The 23,423-nt window shown below is 40.6% G+C and overlaps 1 protein-coding gene across 7 annotated transcripts in view; it reads left to right on the forward strand.

Annotated features, from left to right (window-relative positions):
- Window positions 1-20,629, forward strand: part of kif21b (kinesin family member 21B) — a 60,510-nt gene extending 39,881 nt beyond the window's left edge. For 2 of the 7 annotated variants that reach the window (XM_076096284.1, XM_076096285.1), the window contains exons 27-35: window positions 3,271-3,309; window positions 6,195-6,331; window positions 6,974-7,154; window positions 7,452-7,616; window positions 8,299-8,416; window positions 8,512-8,682; window positions 13,019-13,218; window positions 14,186-14,322; window positions 15,449-20,629. In XM_076096284.1, coding sequence (XP_075952399.1) covers window positions 3,271-3,309; window positions 6,195-6,331; window positions 6,974-7,154; window positions 7,452-7,616; window positions 8,299-8,416; window positions 8,512-8,682; window positions 13,019-13,218; window positions 14,186-14,285 — 1,111 coding nt within the window. In that variant the 3' untranslated portion in view covers window positions 14,286-14,322; window positions 15,449-20,629. Of the gene's footprint in view, window positions 1-36; window positions 533-3,270; window positions 3,310-6,194; window positions 6,332-6,973; window positions 7,155-7,451; window positions 7,617-8,298; window positions 8,417-8,511; window positions 8,683-13,018; window positions 13,219-14,185; window positions 14,323-15,448 lie in introns of those variants that run through there. The other 5 variants (XM_076096287.1, XM_076096290.1, XM_076096286.1 and 2 more) reach the window with 4 other exon arrangements.
- The last annotated feature ends 2,794 nt before the right edge of the window (window positions 20,630-23,423 follow it).

Here is a 23,423-nt window from a genome sequence, read left to right on the forward strand (position 1 = left end):
CCTTTCTTTTCTTTTCTTCTCTTCCATGGTATAAAGTGGCCCTGTAGACAGGCTGATGGTCAGGCCTTTTGTGAGGAAAGTGCTTTTGGCCGCGTTGTAGATGGAAGAGTGTGCTATTCCAACTGTCTATCGTCAGATGAATCGCTCTTATCCTATCCCCTTTTCGAGGAAAAAATACTTGTTTGGGATTAATATAGTTCCTGGGAGGACGGATGGTGCGAACATTCACAGAATCCAGGTGTTAAGTGCACTCAAGAGGCATGGAAGATCTGATCATCCAAGCCACAACCACAGGCTAACAACAAGACTGTACTAATTGCAGCATGATTCCAGTCGACATATAGCAGTTACAAGGAAACACATGCAAAATAGGAGGGAATCAGCTCACATTGTAACATCCTCTGTAGGAGCAAACTGGCAGGGCAGTTGTGGTTGTTTGGGGAAAAAAGCAAGATGTGGTATAATATGTCTGCTTTGAGATGTCATGAGGTGCATTTGGACAAGAGAAAGATAAATCACCTTGTACAATCTAATCCAATAAAAAAAGAGCCCTGGAATAAATCTTTTTCTCATATTATTCAGGTTTGTTGTCGGAGAGAATTAGATTAAAATGTATGGTAATGTTTGAGGCTGTAGTTAGATGTTTTATAAACATGTCTCAATGTGTGTAGCTGGACTGTCAGCTGCAAACGTGTTGAGTCTGGAATGAGCAACCAGCCGTTTCCCTTCCTGCTCACAATCAATTCCAGCTTTCAACTCTGACAAATGTCAACAGTTCATTTCAGAATCAGAACCGTTTATTGCCATGGTATGTTGAACATACAAGGAATTTGACATGACGGGAGGTGCATAACATTTAACAATCGACACAGTGCAAAGTAGAAACATATTAAAATGTACAGAAAAATATAGAATAAAGTGCACAAACGAACAGATAACAGGACTATAAACAAGTGAGATGTAAGTGTAGTGTAAAAGTGTCGAGTGTTTTTAAATAAGAACTAGAAGGGATGTGCAGGGGAGTGACTGGGAGGAAATAGTCCTGGGGATGAGAGAGTCAGTGGGGGACCCGGTCTCTCTTAATGAGCCCGACTGCGGACGGGAAGAAACTGTTCGTGTGGCGGGAGGTCTTGGTCCTGATGGACCTCAGCCTTTCAGTGAGCGCTTGGCTCTGAAGTTGTTTGTTTTGTAATATTTATTAATCCGGAACATTTCTCAGCTTTATTGACCCCTAATTGTTAGTGAGGATGCTTTTTGAAATGAGTTACGGTGTTTGTGTTTTGTGTGTGCTGTATGTGTGAATATGTGTGTGTATAGGAGCCTGTGGGTCCTCATTATCTGGAGCACGGGTAGTTGGCTCTTGTCATCTTTCCATGCAGCTGTTGTGATTGGTAGACATTTTAAATTAAGCCAGTGTGGCAGTGAGGGAGGATATTTATGTTTAGGGTCGTGCTTGTAGTTCCCACAGGAGAAGCCCTCCTGTAGAGCCTGATGTAGGAGGATGAAATGGTGTGAGGTTGTTTTTCCTTTCATATTTGATCAGGGAGTATTTGCATAGTTGCAATCTGATGGAGGGTGGTAACATACTTTTTTCATTTACACAATTTTTAAGCGAGGTGTGTCTGGAGGTAAACCTTTTGTTGTTTTTGCTGAAGTAAATACTGGATGCATCACAAGCATAAATTCAACGCTTTAAGTGGAGACAATTTATAAAAATAGTAATTATAAAGCCAGTCTGGATCGTATGTATGATTTCTGTGTAATTGGGTGCCAAATGAGAAGCTGTCTGCTATGCAAAGAAAAAAGATGGTGGTGACCTTTTGCAAGTTCACAAAACTTATTAAAATGCAATAAGAGGTTTTTGCGATTGGGACTGTATGGATGTTTTCTGCTTCTGTTTTTTAATTAAATCATATTTGAGGAGATTGGTTGCCTATGCGACAGGGATCCGGTGTTTGACACAGATTTGAAAGACTCGATGAGGTAAATTCATGTTCAAACGAAGGTTTCTTGTCTCCTGATTCTGAGTGTAAAGCACAGGCACTCGTGGTGACAAACCTGAAGCTATAAAATATTTACAATATAATAACACTTTCATTGCACTCTGTGGAAGTACTGTATTGGTGTGGTCTAGATTTTTCCCTCGACAGCTTTTAGGGGACCCGGCCTGTGAGTTTGACAACCTTATCCTCCATTTCCCCTTCTGTTAACCCTGGAGCCTGATCCTAATATGTTCCTTTCTGCACTAGTTGCCTGTATGTGGCTGGAAAGAGTTGATGTGAGAGCGGACACTGGCGTCAGGGGAGTCATGCATTGGGGCTGCAAAAGTGTACAAATTGTATCATGCAGTTCTTTGACCTCTGTGTATGCCTAGCGTTATATTAGTGGTCCCTTCTCGACTACTTCCTTCTTTCTTTCAGTACCTTTTTTTTCTGCCTTTTTCAAATGAAAAGTTCGACATTTTGCGAGATACTTTTTCACTTTCTTTCCAAAGATTAGATGAAAATATTGATGCTCCTTTCATGTCTGTATGTCAAATATGAAGCTACAGCCAGCAGTCGTCTAACTTAGTTTATCATAAAGACTGGAAACGGGGATAACCAGCTCAATAATTAACATGTTTCTTTGTTTAATTGGTAATAAGCTGTGTAACTATCACAAGTCTTGGTTACAGGCCAGCACATAGCCCCATGTCATTTTTCTAATTGAAAGTAGTTATAACCTGTCTATTAGTGAGCTTTAGAGGTGCTGGCAGGCTAAACTATGCTACCGTCAGGCAGAGCTAGGCTAAGCTAACCAGCTGCTGGCTGTAACTTTTATATTGGACGGACAGACATGAGAATGGAAACAATTTTCTCATCAAACTCTCGGCAAGAAAGTGAACAAGCCAAAAGGTCGATAACTATTTCTTTAAACCTTTAACATTTAATGTTAACACCACCAGGGAAACGTCCATTTAACCAACCTTTGCCAGTGTGGGCGTACCTACAGTAAACATCTGCAGACAGCGGTTAAAGAATACAGACTGTTCAGTAGTTATCTTTGGGAAGAAGCCCATTTCATGGCAAACTGCCTGATAAAAACTGGACAAGCTTTATTATTTGACTGAGCTTTCCTGCCAGTTTGCTCTCTGCTTTATGTCTAAACCCTCCCTCCAGTCACTCCTCCTTTTAACCCTTTGCCAGTAACCCTTCTGTCTTTCCTTAGCGTGGTTAACCCTTTCCTCTTCCCACCCTGCCCTCCCCTCTCCTGCTCCTCTTCTGCCTCCAGGTCGGATGACAGCGACTCCTCGCTCTCCGAGGTGCTCAGGTAGAGGAACTGTGTTTGTCACTCTCTGTTTTCCCATTTGCCTGTTAAGTCACCTGGTGTCATCTCGTCTCCACCGGTAGTCAGTGCCTCGCCTGGCCTCTCCTCCGCCTCCTTTTGCCCCCCGCTGTGGGGTGAGGTTGCTGTCTTGCATGTTTTAACCACATGCGGCTTTCTTGACCCGCCGGCCTTTCTCACCTGTGACGTTGTGTTGCTCGCACACACAAGACCTGAGTGAACCGTACCATTGATATTATTGAAACAAACATCTTATGACTTTAGCAACCACCTGGTTTAAATGTGAGACAACCAACAACAATGGTCATTTACTATACAGCCTAATTTCCAGTAAAACCTGCAGTATTGAAAGAGGTTTAGAAATACTTATAAATTACAGGAATAGTTCACTTGCTTTATTGTCAAGTGTTAGATGAGAATATTGGTGTCACTCTAATGTTTGTTAAATTTGTAGCAGTAGCTAGTTAGCTTAGCACAAAGAGTGGAAATGGGGGGGAGGGAAACATTAAGCCTGGCTCCTGCTTGTCTCTAAGTGTAAAAACAACAAATTGTGGTTTTGCAGGGAGGGGGGGGGTTTATGTGCTGGACTATTTTTTGACCGGATACAGCGGCTTCTTGTCATCACTGTGAATTTGCCAGGCAACCAACAGAGGCTCCAGTTTTCTACTTCTTTCTTTGTACATATTAAATGCAATACAACAAGCTCTTTCACCCTGTCTTCAGTCTTTATGCTAAGATAAGCTAATTGACTACTATCTGTAGAACATGAAAGAGTTATCCATCTTCCTATATCATTTTCAGCACTAAAGCAAATGAGCTAAATGTTTTCCCAAAATGTCAAACTACTCCTTTTAGACAAATAGAATCAAATTATATAATAATGATAAAAAACATAATTTTCTCCGTTCATTCTGATCTATTTCTGTGTTTTTAGCTGCACCTCTCACCAAGGCTCTTCTGTCTGTTTCTCTGTGTATTGCAGAGAGCACACACTCATCTCCCTCCATGTTTTCATTAGTCTGCTGGTCTCTTGGTGCTCGGCCCTGCAACAGCCATTAACGGCCCTCACGTAGTGCATAACACGGCACACTGTGATATCTTTCACAGGCGCTGATAGAATTGGAACACTTTCTGCCATTTGGACCAGCGCCGTGCTGTGCGAAACAGAGTGCTGCATTAAGCAATATTATACTATGTGCAGTGTACAGTATGTCCTTTACAGAGAAAACTCTAAAGAAAGCCCTCAAAATAAGGCAGCATAATGGTTCCCTAGCAGGTAACATTTGGTTGTAAATATAGGCGCTCTGGTAAAATAGAGAAATTATGTTTTTTTTCATTTTAAAGTAAAAAATGACTTTAAAAAGTTTCAACATCTTACTTCACCCGACTTCCCATTTACCAATGAGAATGGAGCGTAAGGCCTTCCTCAGACAACACAATAGGGTTAACAGCCTTCAGAGTGACCAGGTTTATTCAGATGAAAACTGCACCTCAAATTCTTCTATTCTTTTTTCCTTCCCTTCTCTTTTCTATTTACTAAAAAAAACATGTTAATATATCAGTCACGGCAATGGTTCTCCCCATTATTTTATCAAATACCTTTCCAAAGTCTTTGCAAAAATGGATTTGGACCAAAAAGTGGGTGGGACAAATTGAATGTCCAGTCAGGTTTTGCAGCTCTGCAGAGCAGCTATCAACTTGTTACATTCCTCTACTGACCCACATGTACCGCTTACCCTTTTCCCCGGGCCCTGAAAGGCGATTGGCTGTGGGGATGCTGAACTGAGAGTCAGCTCCCCGCTCACTGGCGGAGAATGGATGCTGCATGTGGTGATGACGACGACGTCTGAGGACGTTGTGCTGTGGTTTATTTTTGAGTCGTAGGCTGTTGTGTAGTTGGTCTTTCAGGCTGTGGCTGTCACCAACAATTGTTTTGAGCTTATTCTGCACAAGTCGGTGCTCTTTTGTGTTTCATGAGACTTGGTAGACATGCATGCAATCTTTTTTTCACTGACGGTTTTTGATTTTGGTTGGCATTTTTACGTCGTAAAAAAAGATACACAGAAAGTATGGTGTGTAGTGTTTAATATTTTATTTGACGTGTGTATTTGTTTGTGTGCGTGTGCTTTCACGCTGGGACATCAGCGTACGTGCAGGCACAGAAGAGGAGCATGTTGCTATCTTTATTTTTAAGCACACCCTTCTGTGTTTTTCTCACTGTGTGCAGAGACAAAATCTGTCCCAAGTTTTGTGTGTGATCACAGATTCTCTTTTCCCCACTCACATCCTCTGGCTCTCCCTCACTGTTTTGCTCTCCACCTCACTCTCTCTCACCAACATTTGCACTCACATACACACTAACCACCACAGGTATTAAGGAGGTCCACTGGGGACCAATTCTCCCACATTGCTCCCTCTTATTCTTTTCACTTTGCTGACTGCTCTCCAGTCAGTGGGACATAGATCGGGGGGGGGGGGGAGTGACTGCGCACAACATCGGAGGGAGAGAGATTCTATAGGAAAGCAGCTCTTATAATGCCTTAATTGGTATGTTCCACAACAACAGGAAAGCGGGGAGGGGGAGTAAAGGCCGGCCGGAGAGATAGAGTGGGTGGGCTCTGACAACCAACAGGAAGTAGTGTGATGGCATATTTGCATAGTTTTTAGGGGAGCACATTATATCTCTGTATCTATTAAGGTTTGTATTGTCACTGTATAATGGGAAGAATATGTGTCTTTTTTTTTTTGTTATATTTGTGTGCATGTTTGTGATAGTGCATACACCTGTAGATATGTGGAAAGAAATCATCCTCACTGATGAATTTGGAAGACACTGTGACACCGTGTGTGTGTGTGTGTGTGATCTTTAGGGGTGTGATCAATCCCATCGGGGGTGTGAAGGGGGGTCGGACAGCGCCCCTGCAGTGTGTTTCTGTAGCCGAGGGCCATTCGAAGGCGGTCCTGTGTGTTGATGCCACAGATGAGCTGCTATTTACTGGATCTAAAGGTACACATACTATACTATATACATTTAAAAGCTCTTTTAAATGGATTCATGTTGAAACAAATAACATGATGACTTAAAGTGTGCATGCGAGTCCCTGTGTGCTGGCTCGCAAATCGCAGCCGCTCTGCTCTGCGTGAGAGCAGTATCCATCTTTTCATCTAACTCTGCAAGAATGTGAATAGGCATATTTTCCAAAATTTCAAACAATGCCTCTAATCTGCCATCACAAACAGAAATAAAAAAAAAAACAGACAATTTGTAGTTTTTGTGGCTTCGTCATTTTTACATTTGAGTTTGTGTGCAGATTAAAGAAATGCAACATGTTAGTTAGTGAACCTTAGAGATGTGGATAGCCATATTTTGTAAGCTTTGGAGAGAGCCAGGCTGCTTCCTTGGTTTTGCCCAGCTAGGCTAAGCATTAAAACTTTATGCTAAGCTAGGTGTAGCATTTCAACTCTTCTGGGTAAAAATCATTTCTTTAAATAACAATTCCTTTCTCAAATGTGTCAAAAGTCAGATTACTGAGACTGACTGACAATGAGTAATGTAGCAAGAATAGAATAATCTGATCTATTTATTACGGTATGATATGAATGCAAGTACCCAAAGAGAGAATTTGAACTGTCTTTTTTCCTTGTGCAGATCGCACCTGTAAGATGTGGAACCTGGTAACAGGTCAAGAGATCGTCACCCTCAAAGGCCACCCAAACAACGTGATTTCAGTCAAATATTGTCCTTCCTCCTGTCTGGTCTTCTCCGTCTCCACCTCCTACATCAAGGTGTGGGACATCCGCGACTCTGCCAAGTGTGTCCGCACGCTTACGTAAGTTTCCTCCCTTCTCCCCGCCACATGGAGCGCTTTGGAACAAAACAATTGCAGCTGAGGAGATATTTTTTAGAAGCCATTTAGGGACATGCTTTTTCGGTTCAGTTATCTATCAAGTTGCAGAAAAGTGATAAATTAAATGTTTATGTAAAATGTATCCAGAGGATATGACAACTGTACTTGTTTCTGACTCTGTTTCTCCCATTTGTTTCTCCACCTCATGTCTCTCCTTTTTAATGTCCTCATATTTATCCATCTCTCTTAAACCTTTTTGCTTCTCTTTACCCCAAACAGTTCATCGGGGCAGGTGGTTTCGGGGGATGTATGTGCGGGCACCACCACCCGCACAATAACATTTGCTCAGGGTGAGTGTCAGATTAACCAGATAGCCCTCAACCCGTCAGGATCTGTGCTCTACGCTGCTGCTGGGAACACTGTTCGCATGTGGGACCTCAACAGGTATATTTGTTCATTAATCAATTTAGTCACAGATTCATTTTTTCATTGAACTACTCATCCAATTGTTTGTTACAGTATGCAGTCAGTCAGTCAGTCATGTATGTATGTATTCATGAACTCCTTCACTGATTAATATTCTTAGTCATCCCCACCTTTGTTGGTTCAGTCTGACCGCCAGCCCTAAATAATTTTTTGACGTGGATGTATATATTCACTTGTCAGATGTTAATCAACCAGAAAGTTAATTAACATCTGACTTAAGAGATTAAAAAGGCTGTCAAAAGAAAGAGCACAAACTCAGCACTGACGTGTGCTCGAGTATGTTCTCTACAAGGCACCTCTTTCTGAGATCCAGCAGCTTCGCTGTCTTTTTATGCACCTCGAGGGAAATGATTAACAGATTGGACCAGACAGTTTACGCTGAGGGGCTCAGACCCAATTAATGATGCATAACAGCCCCCAGAAATGAAAAATGAATGTATTAAACATTTCTTCAGTATCGTCTCTGCCTATGGCATTGCTGTGTCTCAGTAGTTTTGCTTCACTAGCGAGATGGAAAGCGATTTCATTCAGTGAAACCTTGAAAATGTATTTCACAGACGTTTGGTTCACCAATTATGTTGTGTGCCTGTCTGTGTCTGTGTGTGTGTGTGCCTGTCTCTGTGTGTGTGTGTGTGTGTAGGATGCAAGGAATGGGGAAGCTGACAGGCCACAGCGGCTCTGTCATGTGCCTGACAGTGGGACAGTCTCTGCTGGGCAAAGACCAAGTAATCACTGGCTCCAAAGACCATTATGTCAAGGTACCACACTCTCTCTCACACACACGCATTCAGACCATACCCGAGTGTCACAGATGCAGACACATCTAGTCTCCTGCTCCCTCTTCTGTCCTCAGGTGTTTGACGTGGCAGAGGGGATGCTGGGTAATATAGGTCCAGCTCATAACTTTGAGCCGCCCCATTATGACGGCATCGAGTGTTTGGCTGTACAGGGAGATGTGCTGTTCAGCGGGTCCAGAGACAACGGCATCAAAAAATGGGATCTAGAGCATCAGGAACTCACTCAGGTGTGTGTCTGCATGTAGAGCATGTGTTTTTATCAATATATGTGTTATTGATGAAGAAGGGGCTTTTTTCTAAAGCATAAAACACGTCTCTTTTACTCTGCTGAAGACATACAGACACTCGCTAAGGGTTATTTGAAATCAAGACCGCATGTGTTGTCTGTTCCTACACAGTATGTGAGGTCAGCGGGGTCGAGTTCAGCAGGCAGCAGAATTATTTTATATTCATGTGGATGTAGAGTTCATACATCAAAGTTTAAAATCCTGACGTTATGGGCTGCAAGCTTGCAGGTAGAAGAAGTCCTTCGTTCTCTGAGGCTATTAATTCATGACATCTCGACCCTTAACTAGCGCTCAAAGCCAGACTTTCTATACGGTGCATGAAGTGCAGATAGTGTGCCAACACAGTACAAAGGGGCTTTGGGAGATTATTGTGGGGAAACTATTCCTTTTGGTGAGGAAACCAAATTTGAATGTGCTTCTAGTGTGGAGTCGTGGTTTTGATACTCAATTGATTGTTTACGTAATTAAACATTTAATTGATTGAAAATTAAATAAATGATTTTGCAGCTAAGCTAGCAGCTCTGTTAGGCTGTGTTTAGTCAAGCAGCACTTTGAGCTAAATGATAATGGCAGCATGTTAACATGCTCACAGTGACAGAGATAATATGCTGATGTTTAGCAGGTATAATGTTTATCTTAGTTTAGAGTGTAAGCATGCGAACATTTGGTCATTAGACCCCCCCAAAAAAAACAACACAAAGTACAGCTGAGGCTGATGTCATTAGTTTAAACCAAAAGTATTAGATACATTTAAATTTTGCCCTGAGAGTGACACTAGTTAAAAAGTCAGGGGATCACTAAAGGCTCTACAATCTATCCTGAGGGGGGCATGAATGTCTTTAATGGCAATCCATCCAATAGCTGTTGAGACGTATCAGACAGACGGATATTGCCATCCCGGCCACTCGCTTACCATTGTTTCTGGGTCAAGCTTCTCCAATGTGAGGGTTTTCTACCGTTCTTATTTTATTCCGTTATGAAAGAACCATTGGTTGGAAATATCTTCTTTTTTTTTTTTTTTTTACTATTTTATAAACTATTTATTTAAATGATTAATTGAAGAACAAAAGAATTGAGAATAAAAACAACCATTAGTTGCAGACATTTATTAGAACAAAAGAAATCACAGACATTACAAAACACGCACACACACCGTCTGTGCCCATTCAGTCCCAGTAGAGATTGTATTTTACTCGTTATCTGACACGGGCTTTGCTGGTAAAAAAAAATGTGCTGCCTGTTGAGCGTTCAGTTGGTGGACAGCTCCCTTCGTGTCTTCCTTTTCCCAGAGGGTTCTCTCTGTGGAGAAGGTCAACAGAGTGTTATGTCAGGGTGTTGAAGCACACACACATCATAGCCACAGGTACCACAGAGGAAAGTTATGTGTGTGTGTGTGTGTGTCTCTTTGTATGCTTGTCTCTACTGCATCCCACATTGGCGCTGCATATGTTATAGTTAATCAGCACTTTCTTGTTATTTGCATAAGTTCTATTTAGCCTTTGTTGATCCGAACAGAGAAAACAAGAACATAAGACATTACAGTTTCCATTCAAAGGCTGAATTATATCAGTTCAGTTAGTGCTGTGGTCTGCGGCACATAACCTTAACCTCATTTGTGAAGCAGCCAACACAATCCATTTTACAGCCTCTCTAGCTCTGTAGTCTCTGTCTAATTATGTAATAGGATCAAATCGTGGCTTAGGGTACAATAGAATATATTACAGTAGACTCTGCCTCCTCCAGGACTTCTGCTGCTCCGGCCCTTCTGTTAAAATGCATACGCCATAGTGTGTTTCTTGGGAGAATATGGGAAGCAATTTATTTATAATTACTCAATTCTAGTTTAGTGATTCCCAATTGCTTTATAAAAATATACCTCCCAAAAAACAATTTCAAGTTTGAGTGCGTTGTGCTGGTTTGTCGACATGCCTATGCAACTGTTGCTGCAGTGTGATGTTGCTCTCTACGAGGTGTTGGAAAGCACTGACACATTTTTACCCACTGGTGTAAAGTTGTTAGAGAGAGCGCGGTAGAAGTAATATATGTGAGAACTTTCTCCCTTTTTTTTGGTACTTTCTATTCCCCTTCTACAGCTCCTATCGCACTCCCAATTACCCGTGGGCAGGATTCCTCCATTTCCCCTCAGTGTTAAGGAAGGATTTCTAATTTCTCAACTTTTCTGGCCTCTAGATCCGAAACTAAAAATGACAAACTGCTGACACTCGGAATCAGGAAGTTGTCCTGTCAGCTGTCATGGTGGGAGCTTCACATAGATTATACTGAAATGGTGCTATATTTTAAAACCATTTAATATTCATGCAGTTACTTTTAAATACATGTATATCAACATTTATGTTAGTTTTCGACAAGATGGAAATGCAGATGATGTTTTGATTTATAGGCGCTTAGAAAAAGTAATCAACTTCATCTAGTTCAGCACATAAATTAACAGCATTGAACGTGGCATACTGCACTGACTGATGCCGGGTCTAGTATCTATAATAACAGCATTGATGATCAGACAAGAGCCCGAGCCATACTGGATTTTCAGGGTCAATGGCATCGATCTCTGCGAGTTAAAGAATTTAAATATGACGACATCATATCAGCCATATCGGTTTTTTTAAACGAATTTCTCAATGCATCCCCTAAATATGTGATATTTTACAGTTTAACAATAAACTCTCTGTTTGACAAACTTAATGTAGTCACTGCTTCTAAATACCTCAAATATATCTTTGGCATTTCTGTCCTGACATTTCTTGTTTACTTATTGGCCGACATGTAATTCAATACTTATATTGACGAAAAACTAATATCAGACGATTTATCAGCCAGCCAGTTTTTCAGTCTAGCTCTAATAGAAAATGGACGAAAGCTATTATGTCAGTGGCCAATACATCCTTGTTTTCTGCAGTGAAAGACTCTTTTGGGCAAAGAGGAAGGCCACATAAACATACTCAACAAACACTTCACTGTTAAACACATCAGTTTCTGTGTTGTATTGTGAATCATGATCATTTCTTGAGAGCTACTCATGGTGTTTTTAAATATACTCCTTTCTTTATACAAAGCGATGTGAAATCTGCACTACATTATTTGGTACGTTGCAAATTATAGCATAATTGGATAATGTTTCTCACAGCATGTGTATTGTTCTTTGCTTGGACTATTGTTCTGTAAGAAAAGCTGAACAGAAAAACAACTCAGAGCTGTATTTCAAGGTAAAATCTCCTTCAGTCAAAATAATACTGATTCATCATTGGGCTCAGAAAGCTGAAGAGGAAAAACATATGCTTTCTAACTGCAAACTGCAGTGTGGAATGTGAGGTAATAATGGAACAACAATAATCAAAAGGTACTTCATTTGCAGTGTTATTTTGGTGGAAAGCTAATCTCAAATGCTATATGAAAATAATGAGTGACAGAAGCAAATCAAACGCAACGTGAAAAAGTAGATTAATGTAATAAAAGTGATCTCCCGGTGCATGTGTTCCTCTGTTTGGACCTAAATTAATAAGCCTTGTGTAAAATCTAAATCGTTATTTGTTTGTTCTGTATTTTAAGCTGCTGACTGTGTTTAACATCTCAACTGTGCAGTGCTGCCTCATCTGTTCTTCAGCGTCTCTTTGATTAATACTGAAGTCCTGAAAAAAAGTGGAATGTCAATTTTGAAACTATTTGTCAGATGTTTTTGTCAGTGTGTTACAATTTGTTCCTCTCAGCAGAAGTGTGAAGATGAGCTGCAGGAACAATGGATCCAATACAATCAGAATCATGCAGACATTAGGTCTGACTATAGGGTTGACATTACTCATAAATGAGCCTTCAGACTTTGCCAAATACTTGCTCAGTAATCTGAAATGAAGACAATTGAAACACTTCCTACTAACTTGTATGATTCTCCTCACACGTCTGCACCCTTTCTTTGCTATTTCTCTCCTGTTGCTTTATGAAACAGCTCATGTCAGAGTTATTATCTTAGTAAACATAAGACGGATGAATCATGTTTGATTTTATTGTAAAATACTGAACATGCAGACACATGAACTAAGAATGACTAAGGTATTGAGTGATATGTGCATTTTCCATTCAATAACTCACGATGATCCATTATTAATGAAACACTTATATAATGAAGCTGGTGCTTTCTTAGGAATACAATAACTCGGATGACTCACATTCCTGATTTTTATTTATATTTTAATGTAGAAACAGGAGATTTTGGCAAATATAATTATCTCTCTCTGACTTTGTCTCTGCTTCGACTCCACAGCAAATCCCCAACGCCCATAAGGACTGGGTGTGCGCTCTGGCATATGTCCCGGGCCGGCCCATGCTGCTGAGCGCCTGTAGGGGCGGCGTGCTGAAGGTGTGGAACGTAGAAAACTTCACCCCCATAGGAGAGGTCAGGGGTCATGAAAGCCCCATTAACGCCATATGTACCAACTCAAGACAGATCTTCACTGCGTCCAGGTAAAAACAAAAGAAATGCAAAAAAAAAAATCGACAATGAATTGATTGATCCTGCTAACATGTATTGCCTGCCTGATATGTCTCATTCCTCTGTGCCATAGAGCTTGATTGTTGTACAAAAACTATTTAACATTATTTGTCAATCCCAAATATACCTTTTACTGCTGTAAATACTCACTAGAGCACAACATGTGTGTTAATCTGCTGCTGAAAATAGCCCCCGATATTTAAATCATCAGTATCACCAAATGGGCTTGGAGCTCAGAGCCATAGATGAGGTATGGGAAGTCAGAAGCTACCGAGAGATTAACTATAATGCGTTGTTAGTTTTTGTTTTCGTGGTATTTGTTATAGCAAGGATATATAATAATGCCAGCCTTATCAGGAGGGTTTGGAGAGAGAGAGAGAGAGAGAGAGAGAGAGAGAGAGAGAGAGAGAGAGAGAGAGAGAGAGAGAGAGAGAGAGAGAGAGAGAGAGAGAGAGAGAGAGAGAGAGAGAGAGAGAGAGAGAGAGAGAGAGAGAGAGAGAGAGAGAGAGAGAGAGAGAGAGAGAGAGAGAGAGAGAGAGAGAGATTCATACTCTTCATCCAGAGCAATAATCTGCAGTTGTGTGTCATCCTCTGTAGCTCAGAGAGTGGGATGCTACATCCTGTTTTTCTCCAAATCTGTGTTTTGCTGAGCTCACAGCTACGTCAGATAATGCTTGTTTACTGTTTGTGTGTATCTGAGTGGGGCCTTCTGCGTGTCTGTGTTCATTTTTTTTCCACTTTTCGTTCAGGCTATCACTGAAGTTGACTAACTTTCTACTTCCTGTCTTCTCCTCTTCTCACTCTTGTTTCGTCACTTCTTTTATCGTTATCATCTCTTAATGCTCTTTCGTCTTCTTTTCTGTGGACGGATATTTCCTCTTGTTTTGTCTCTTAAACTTTGCCTTCCTCCTCCTCCTCCTCCTCCTCCCTCGACCCCAGTGACTGCAGGGTGAAGTTGTGGAGCTATGTGCCAGGCTTGACCCCGTGTCTTCCTCGACGGGTCCTTGCCATCAAGGGCCGAGCCACCAGCCTCCCATGATTGCCTCTTCTCCGCTCACCAACCCTCCCTTCCTCTGGTATTCTCTTAAAGTTCCACCTTCTTTTCCGTAATGTGTTCCTTGCATTTCTTTACCTGGGTGGTCCCTGCGCTCCTCTGTTTGCTCCTGTTCTGTTCTTATCCATTTGTTCCATTTTGCTTCAACCAATTCTTCTATCATTGTTTTGTTTTTTGACACGCTGCTGTTTGACTTCTATTTTTTTTTTATTGTAGTTACTGGTTCATTTGCAGATCCTTGCCTACACTTTTATTGTGTGCAAATTAGCCTGCTGCTCCTTTTTTTTCAAGTTCAATACCACTGACATGCGTGAAATAGCTAACTTAGCACTATCTAGTCTGGCATGTAACCCTGTGTAAAACCCCAGCATGACTATTGTACATTTCAGTTTTCATTGGGATTAACCAAACAAGATATATTTCTTTATAATTTGTGAGGTTTAGAGGTGCTGGTAGGTCACCTTTGAACAACACCATGCTAGCTATTCCCCCTGTCTCCAGTCTTTATGCTAAGCTAAGCTAAATACTTGCTAGCTGTAGCTTCATATTTATCATACAGACATGAGAAGGGATGTCAATGTTCTCGTCAAACTCTGGACAAGAAGTGTATTTCTCCGCAAGTGGAACTTTTTATTTAACATCTTCACCATTATCCTTTCAGACAGAATCCACTCGATTGACATTTAGCTTCTCCTAACACCAACCAAAGAGCACAGCTAACCTCTTTAGCTAGTGTTAATGGAAAACACAAAGCTGTCCTGGGTAACGCTTAATTGACCAGTGCAAGGTGTTATGATTAGCACCTAGGGAATGTACCGGAAAATTTAATTTGCTGGTCAGTTGAGAGGAGAGTTTATTAGATTTACTTGTTGCAGAGTTATGAATCATACTTGTTTGTCTTCTTTTCTGGGAAAGTTGGAGAGGTGTTTTCTTTCACTGACACCATGAGAGCGGTCTGTAATGAAGTTGGTGTGTGAAGTGCACTATTAAGTCAATCTCTTTGTGCTGTGTCTGATGTACTGATGTACAATGGTTTGTTTTAGAAGGGAAGACTGTCTTATTGATGTCTTGTTATTTCCTCCTTTTGTTGTGTTCTCCTCGCTTCCCTTTGCTCATCATCCCACCCCTCTCTCTTTGTCTCTCTTTAGCGACAAGACAGTGAAGATCTGGTCGTCGAAGGTGTGGAGGAAGAGGTGATAACAGAGGTGGTTCCTTTTTTGTCGCCCATCTTGCTGCAACTTCAGCTCCTGCTCTGTGACCTGCTCACTTCTATCAACGAGATGTGGAACTGCAAACACCGTTTCCAAGGCAATCAAGGTGTTTTTTTTTTCTTTGTCAGGGTGCAAAATGACGAAGCAGAGGCGGAATATGTATTCAAAGGCAAAAAACTATTTGCCTTTCAGATTTTTTTTTTTACTGCCAATTTTAAAGAGCCATTCAGGTGTGACGCTCGGACAATATGAACCGCATATATCTCGCCGTGGATTCACCAGGCAGAACAATTTCTCTCTCCTGACATTAAAACGACCACAGCCTGGCGTTGGAAGGAAAATAAAAAGTGTCCTTCTGTTCTTTCACCAAGGTTTCCGTATCCTTGTGGAACAGTGACAGAGGAATCCGCTTAAATACGTGTGTACTCGTGTATCTATCTACCTTGTCTCAAAGTCATGACGCGGGCTGAATTTAAATCCCAGAGGGACGTTAACTAACAACTTGGACCTCTGACAGTTTCCCCTCGTTCCTCCTTTCAGGACTGTCCGTGTCCATTAGCATTGTTCTGATGATGAACACATTGGAGGGTCATGCTATGGGCTCATTGGGGTGGATGATCAATAGAAAATTGTTGATGTTGGGTAAGGAATCACTGGACAATTAGGAAACGCCATCGTTTTCCACACCGGAAACGCCCTCCAATCCTTTTGTTTCAAGTCGCTCTCGGTATCTCACTGAACTTTATTGTGTTCCACAAGTCGTTATTTTTTTTTAATGACTTTTACTAATTTATTATTTTCCCTACCTCAGTTGTATTGGACTTTGGCGTGAGGTGGGAGGGAACATTTTTACAGGTCTCTGTGCAAACACCCGGTGCTTGACATTTTGAAGTCTTTATTGTAAGCCTGTCTCTTCATCTCTGTGTGGATGTGTCCTCTGTGGCTCTCTGGCTATAAGACTGTCTAGCTGCTGACCCTGCAAACAGGAAAGCACACGACCAGCAGTGCAACTAAGGTAGCACTGGCCCCGGAGGATCTGACAGAATTGTAATATCGGCTCTGAAAACTGCTAACTGCGGCAAAAAAACAACCCACCCCTGTAGATGCACATGACACAGTACGTACCTACAGCACACACTCTTAAGACATTTGTGAGCCGGGTACTTCTGTTGAGGCCAAAGTGCCAGATCATTATCTCAACCATCCTACAGTATGTGGCCCAAACCTGCCATTTATCCTCCACACAAATGGTAATAGGAGCCCTATCAGTTCCCCCCTGCCTGCTTTCAGCTCCACTCTGATCTTTAAGGTTAGCGACTGTATCAGACTGACCAGCCTTACTAAAGAGTGTACCTCCTTCTCAGCTACTGAACTTCTCTGGGAAGCCAATTTAATTAGAGGTCTCTAAGCTCAGGCTGCTTTTCAGGCAAGATTACTTGGGGGGGGGGGGGGGGGGGGGGGGGAGAAAGTAGGTCATAATAACTGAGAGGGATTTCTTATTAGAATCCCAATTTTCTTCCACCCACTGTTTGCTGCTACATTTAACGAGTGGGAGAAACTTCCTGTACCCTTGCACTGATGTACAAATCTGTTTTTGTGGTAGATTATATGTGTGGGCAACACACATAATGCGCAAACCGTGGACACACTAAACACAAGCTTTCAGTGGATGTTTCGGTTATTCGACTTGCTTGATGGGTCGTGGCATCCCTCACTGTGTGGATTTAGTGTCTCTCTCATGAAAAACATTTAGCACTGCACTGACACACACATACTGTATGCACACACACACACACACACACTCCTACAGGCAACAGTAGTAACCCAAGTCTTACACGTCAATTCAATTCTCTTTTTGTTCTATAATGGATAGTAGCTACTAGCATTCACATCCCTTTCAGTTTAAAAACTTGAGCTTTTGCTTCATGCAGCATTTAAGAGCAACTCATGTCATGGTGTCAAAATACCACAGCACAGAATCCTTTTGTTCAGCTCTGAAATATCACTCCTGCTGTTGAAAAAAAAAGAATACTTTGGTCATCTAGTGGACTTTTCCTTATAAAAAGAAACATGTAGTTTAATTCAACAAAGCTGGGATCATAAAACTGCTTGACATACTTTCTGCAAAGCCTCCTCTGAGCAGGAGTACGTTCTGCTGATTGTTGATGTAGCCGAGATGAGTTTGAAGCTGCTTACATTCTCCTAAAGTAATGATTTGGGTTTTATATTGTTGGGGAGTGCGTTGAATGCAGATGTGTGGATGGGGGGGGGGTGATTAAAAGCGTTGTCGGTTTTCATATTTTGCCATTCTTAGAAACTCAGGTAAAGGTTGAAGGATATACTTTGTCAAGCTTAAGTCATTACTTGACCGTGTGAATTTTTGGTAGCTCTTTGGATCGACCAAATGCATTGTTTGAGAGATTTGTTTTTTACGTTGGGACAAAGGTACTATTATGTATCATCCTTTTTTTTTTTGTAAAAGACTCATTTCCATGTTTTTCTTTTGCATTTAATTCCCTTTACTTATTATCTATATACTGTGCTTTCCTGTACAACAATGTACACATCTTATCTTCCAATCTGGCCAAAGCTGAAAGTCTTGTAACTCTGAGAGGATGTGCACTGATTTTTGACCATAATTACTTGTTTAAACATATGGTAATTGTATAATAGTAAACTGGAGTGAGCGGTACAGACTGTGGTCAGTAGGGAAATTAACCTCCACAACATAATGGGTTTCCTACTATAGACCCTGAGTCAAACTCCACTAGGCCCTTCACTGTACACTACGTGTTTATCTTTGTCCATAAGCCAAACTGACCCTGCTCACCTGCTCTTTGTTGGACTTCATGTGATAATAATGCTAAGACGGCCGTTATCTCAGTTCTTTCCCTTCTCCAGACTCCTACTGAATGCTGGAGACGATCGTGTAGTACTGTAGCTTTACGCACTCTCTCGGGTGCCCTGTGCTTGTACATTTGCTGCAGGATGCATGAGGTTAGTGGCGCTCATCGGTTGATTGGTCGCCTCACAAAATAGCAATTTAGTAGTCGATTAATTCCCCCTGCTATTGTTAACCTTAATGTTTGATACCTGTGTGGATTCATCAAAATCTTAGAGGGATTCTGAAGCATTGACAGTCAATGAATTATGCGTAAAAAATGTAGCAAAAAAATCATGCGTGCTTCACAAAATACGCTTGCTTGGAAGATTTATGTATATAAGCAGTGAAGCCCTAATTACCTAAACTACCTTATTATCTGGCCTTGTATCAGCCCCACCAAAAGTTACCCTGAGTTGTTTATCCTGCCGATGTCATGTCAGCGCCAATTCATTACCTGATGATGTGTAAATAGGTGTGTCATACCTTCTTTGATATTAGAGATTTAATTGAGGTTAACTGACGTCTTCCTCATCAGATGGCCTCAGAATAATCTCTGCAAGTTAGGATTTACATGCACTTTGGATAATGAACACTGCTGTGAATACTCTGTGAATTGTTTTTCAGATATGTATTAAGCCTATTTTTAGACTTAGTTTACAAAGACAGAGTTTATGAGTCCCAAACGAGGCTTAAAGCACTGAAGTTGTACTGGAAAACAAACCTGTTTAGCTCAACAGTAGGTTTAGAAATCAAATATATGAATGTTTGTGCTGATGCAGTATGTAAGATAACAGTCAAGAAGGAGTAAGACAGTCCCCAGTAGGTCCCTGCCTTTAAAGTCCTCTTTTCAAGCAAATATTTCTGGAGAGTGAGAATTTTCTCTTTGACAAGAGCAGCATGCACACCTGTGTAGACACTCGAGAGCCCATCTCCATCCTTATGTTCCCGGCTGTCTGCTGATATTCTGACATGTTTCCTATTAATACTACTGACCACAAACAGGCTCTACAGGAGGATAAGAGCTAACTGTAATCTATTTCTCCTGCAACATTCAACTCCGGAAGAATTCTACCTGATGAGAAATATCCTTTCAGAAAAGGTTGTTATCGCACCAAATGTACTGACTTCCTGTAGCCACTAATAGCATCGAGTTTAAATTGGAAAACTGTTCAGCAGCCTTGATCACTATTTAAAGCCACTATGTGTGTAGTTGAAAATGTCTGACTTTGGTGCCCCCCCCTCCCCCCGGGGGTAGTGTTAAATAATCTTGTGCCAAAAAACAATGCACCCATGGATCTCACCTGGTGACACAGAATTCATTGGCCATATCGACCATTACGGTTGCTAAGCCATGATTGGACAATCGCTGCTTGGGGGCGGGGTTTAGCAAAAAAAAACATAGACAGCCCCAATTTTCACAAGCAAACAAAAAAAAATGATGTGTAGTGTCTGTAACCAGTCCGTCTGGTATTTAGGTGTATAGGACCGCAGGACGGATAGAGTAGGAGAGCTGCCAGTCAAACTGCTTGTGTGATTACCACCTGTAGCATTTCTAGTTTGGCCCAACCATCTTATGACCACTAGGACGTGAAACCCAAGAGTACAGCTCAGCTTCAGCCTTTTGCCTCAGCCAACTGGCCTTGCTGCCTTAAAGAAGCAGAATGCGTAAGTAGGACATTGATAAACATTCACCTTATATCCTGAGTCTGTAACAGACCTATTCTGAGGATTGTAGATTGTCCTACAGATTGTGGAACTCTGCTCTAAGTCAGACGACGTCTCGGCTCACTATCAGTGTGGCTGAATAGACTTTGCCTCAGGCTGCTGAGGGGTTGGAATCACATTTACACACAATCAAGAGGGCACTTTGCTGCTTGTCGGTGGATTGCTATCATACACCAACACAGGTCTTCTCTGCAGCTGCTCAAGTCGTTTTTCTCCGTGCGCGTGTTGTCACGTTGAGCTCACATATGGTAATACGATATGTGGCAGTGTCTGTGAAATATGTACTCATGGGTCATAAATGCAGGGTCAACGGTCATTTGTGCCTTGTATTGCACAGACTACTCCCTCTGAAATGAGTGTAAATGTGTGTACAGTTTTTTTTTTTTTTTATATGACAATGTGCATGTGACCGAGCCATGTAAAATATCGAACTGTAAATAATGTAAATAAGTATTTAATGAAGGATCCAACATTCCCTCAAGAAAATAAATAAGTTAAAAACAACCGTCTTTTGAGTCTTCTGGTGTGAATATTGTATATTGTCTTCTTTCTTCTTTGATTGGGATTGTTTTTTTGTATTTACCCAACAGTCTGCAGATTACTTTTAGCTCTTGATCTCCTCTGTTTTTGTTTAGCAAAGTTGCTAAGAAAAACAAAGATCCTTCACCTTGCAGATGGACGTGGAGTTTATTTATCATATCGAGATAAACAGGCAGGTTGTAAGGGATGAGATGTAGGTTTGGGGAGATGTTTTTCATCCTGATGCATTTCTTTCTACTTCAGGACTAGAGATACAGACTCGGAACTCATACATCTTCATTTCCTTTGCAAACTCTGATCATTAACTCATGTCAGGCTGCGCTTGTCCCAGCCACAATGGGAGACGCAAGCTCTGTGATGTACGACGGCCATTAACGCCTCCGAGGAGACAAAAACCATTTGAAGATGCCAGTCACAAACAAAAAAACATCCACACACGAACCCTGTCACGTCCCAGCAGTACGTGCTCCATCTGCACTCTCTATATAACAAACTCCAAATTTCATTTGAATGTATTTGTCTGTTTCATTACACAACAACGTACTTGTAAGTCTGTTCTTGCTTGCTGATCCATCAATCTCTGTCCTACTCTATCCATCATCCTGTAACTATGAAAAATCCTTTGACATTTAGCCGAATGCCCTGAGAAAATAGGAAATGTTCCATATTGATTATGATTACAAGTGGGTAAACTAAAATGAATTTAACTCCATTATATATTATGTCACAAAAAGTAATTGTATAGTATGTTGAAATAAAATACATAAAAAGTCATAAGACATCATATCGAAAAAGGTAATAGAGTTAGTATAGTATGCCAAAGTCATAAAACATGTATAGTGTAGTATTCCATTAAACATATCAATAGTATGTCGAACAAGTCATAGAATAGTATGTCGATTTAAGTAAAAAAAAAAAAAAGTCATAGCATAGTCATGATAAAGTATGAAAAAGTCATAAGAAAGCACAGTAAATGATGTCTGAAGAAGAATAGTATGTATAAAAAAGTAATAGTATATTTTGATGAAAAAAGTCTTAAAAAATTCATAGCAAAGTCACAGAATAGTTTATGAAAACAGTCCTAGCATGTTGAAAAAAAGTCATAAAAAATTAGAGCATAGTATGTCGAAAAAAGTCATACATCATTGTACAGCAACTCAAAAAGGCATAGTATAGAATGCCGAAAGTCATAGTATAGTTTGTCAAAAAAAAGTCACGGTATAGTAGATCTAATTAGTTATAGTATTGTGTGTAATATTAAAAAAATAAAATAATAAATTAAACAAAAGTATACAAAAAATGTATTTTATAGTACATCAACCAAGCCATAGTATTCAATTAAAAAAAATGAAGTCATAAAAAGTTCAAGTATAGTATTTTGTAAAGAAATCATAGCATAGTATGTCATAAAGTCATACAATAGTATGTGATAAAGATTCATACAGAATTATGGTATAGTAAGTCATAAAAAGGTCATAGTATAATATATCATAAGAGTATAGTGTGTCTTGTTAAAGCCATAGCATAGTCGTTGAAAAGTCCCAGAATAGAATGTCATAAAGAAGTCATAACAATACATAGGATAGTATGCCATAAAAAACACATAAAAAGTCACACTATAGTGTGTCATGTAAAATGTATATCATAGCATGCCATAAAACGTCGTACTATGTGCACATTCCTTGAGTGCTTGGCCAGTAATGCCCTCAGGATCAGGTGCGTCGTCCAGGTTTATCCTTTTGACAGATCTGCCCTCAATATTACGAGTGGGCATTGGTCCTGTACCTGGCCGTTTGTACCTGTTCAGCCTGGGAGTTGTTCTCAAAGCGTGCATCGAATGTGTTCAGTTCAGCTAAGACCACTGTAGCACCGCTGCTTTTACTCTTGTCGTCTGCGATGGTTCTGAGTCCAGACTTGCCTTGATAATCAGATGCCTCTTTGTCCCTGTATTGTCTCTTAGAACTGCGAATAGCACTCCAGAGCGCATTATTCATGATTGGCATCTAACTTTAATAATAACAGACATAAATACACATGCCTTTGGGATTTTTTTATTTCCTTTCAATTTTGTGTTCAATGTGTGTTTAGGTATTTACAGGATGGACAAAGGTATCGATGAAACCTTTCTTGAAAAAGCCTACGTTGTCACCTTTTTCGGTTTTGGGGATGATCCAATATTTAACCAAATCAACTAATTACCAGTAAAATATTTGATTACATCCATCTATTAACAAAAAACTAGACGTCTTAAAATCATGAAAAAACATGATTGTGCTTTGTTCTACCTCGGGTATGGGTATCTGAACTTTTGGGGGCCTGTGTAACTAAAATCATATTGATGTAGTGGTCATAGAAAGGGAAAGACAGATATTATCTAGTAACTATTCAAGCTGTAACAATGATAATAGGAGTCAGATCAGATGATGCAAAGGAAATGAAACCAGCAAATAAATTAGACTGATAATTAGCAGCCTCTTGGAAACAAAGTTGAACGTAGAGAATGATTGCGATGGATAGAAGAACGACGAAGTAATTCAGTTAAGAGGACTGGCTGGGGAATATGAAGAAAGCTCTAAAAATGCAATTAATGAGCAATAGAAGTTCAAGAAGGGCAGACTAGTAATGATATTTTTGTCTAATGGAGGATGCAGAAGGCAGCACCACTGACCTGACAATAAGTGAGGTGAGCTGAGAACATACTGCTCATATACAGCCAGGTATAGGAGATGGAACAAACTATTTCTTGTGGATTTTGGCATACAA

The sequence above is a fragment of the Anarhichas minor genome, unplaced genomic scaffold (assembly GCF_050575085.1).
Source record: "Anarhichas minor isolate MPS153535 unplaced genomic scaffold, ASM5057508v1 ptg000021l, whole genome shotgun sequence".
Taxonomy (NCBI): domain Eukaryota; kingdom Metazoa; phylum Chordata; class Actinopteri; order Perciformes; family Anarhichadidae; genus Anarhichas; species Anarhichas minor.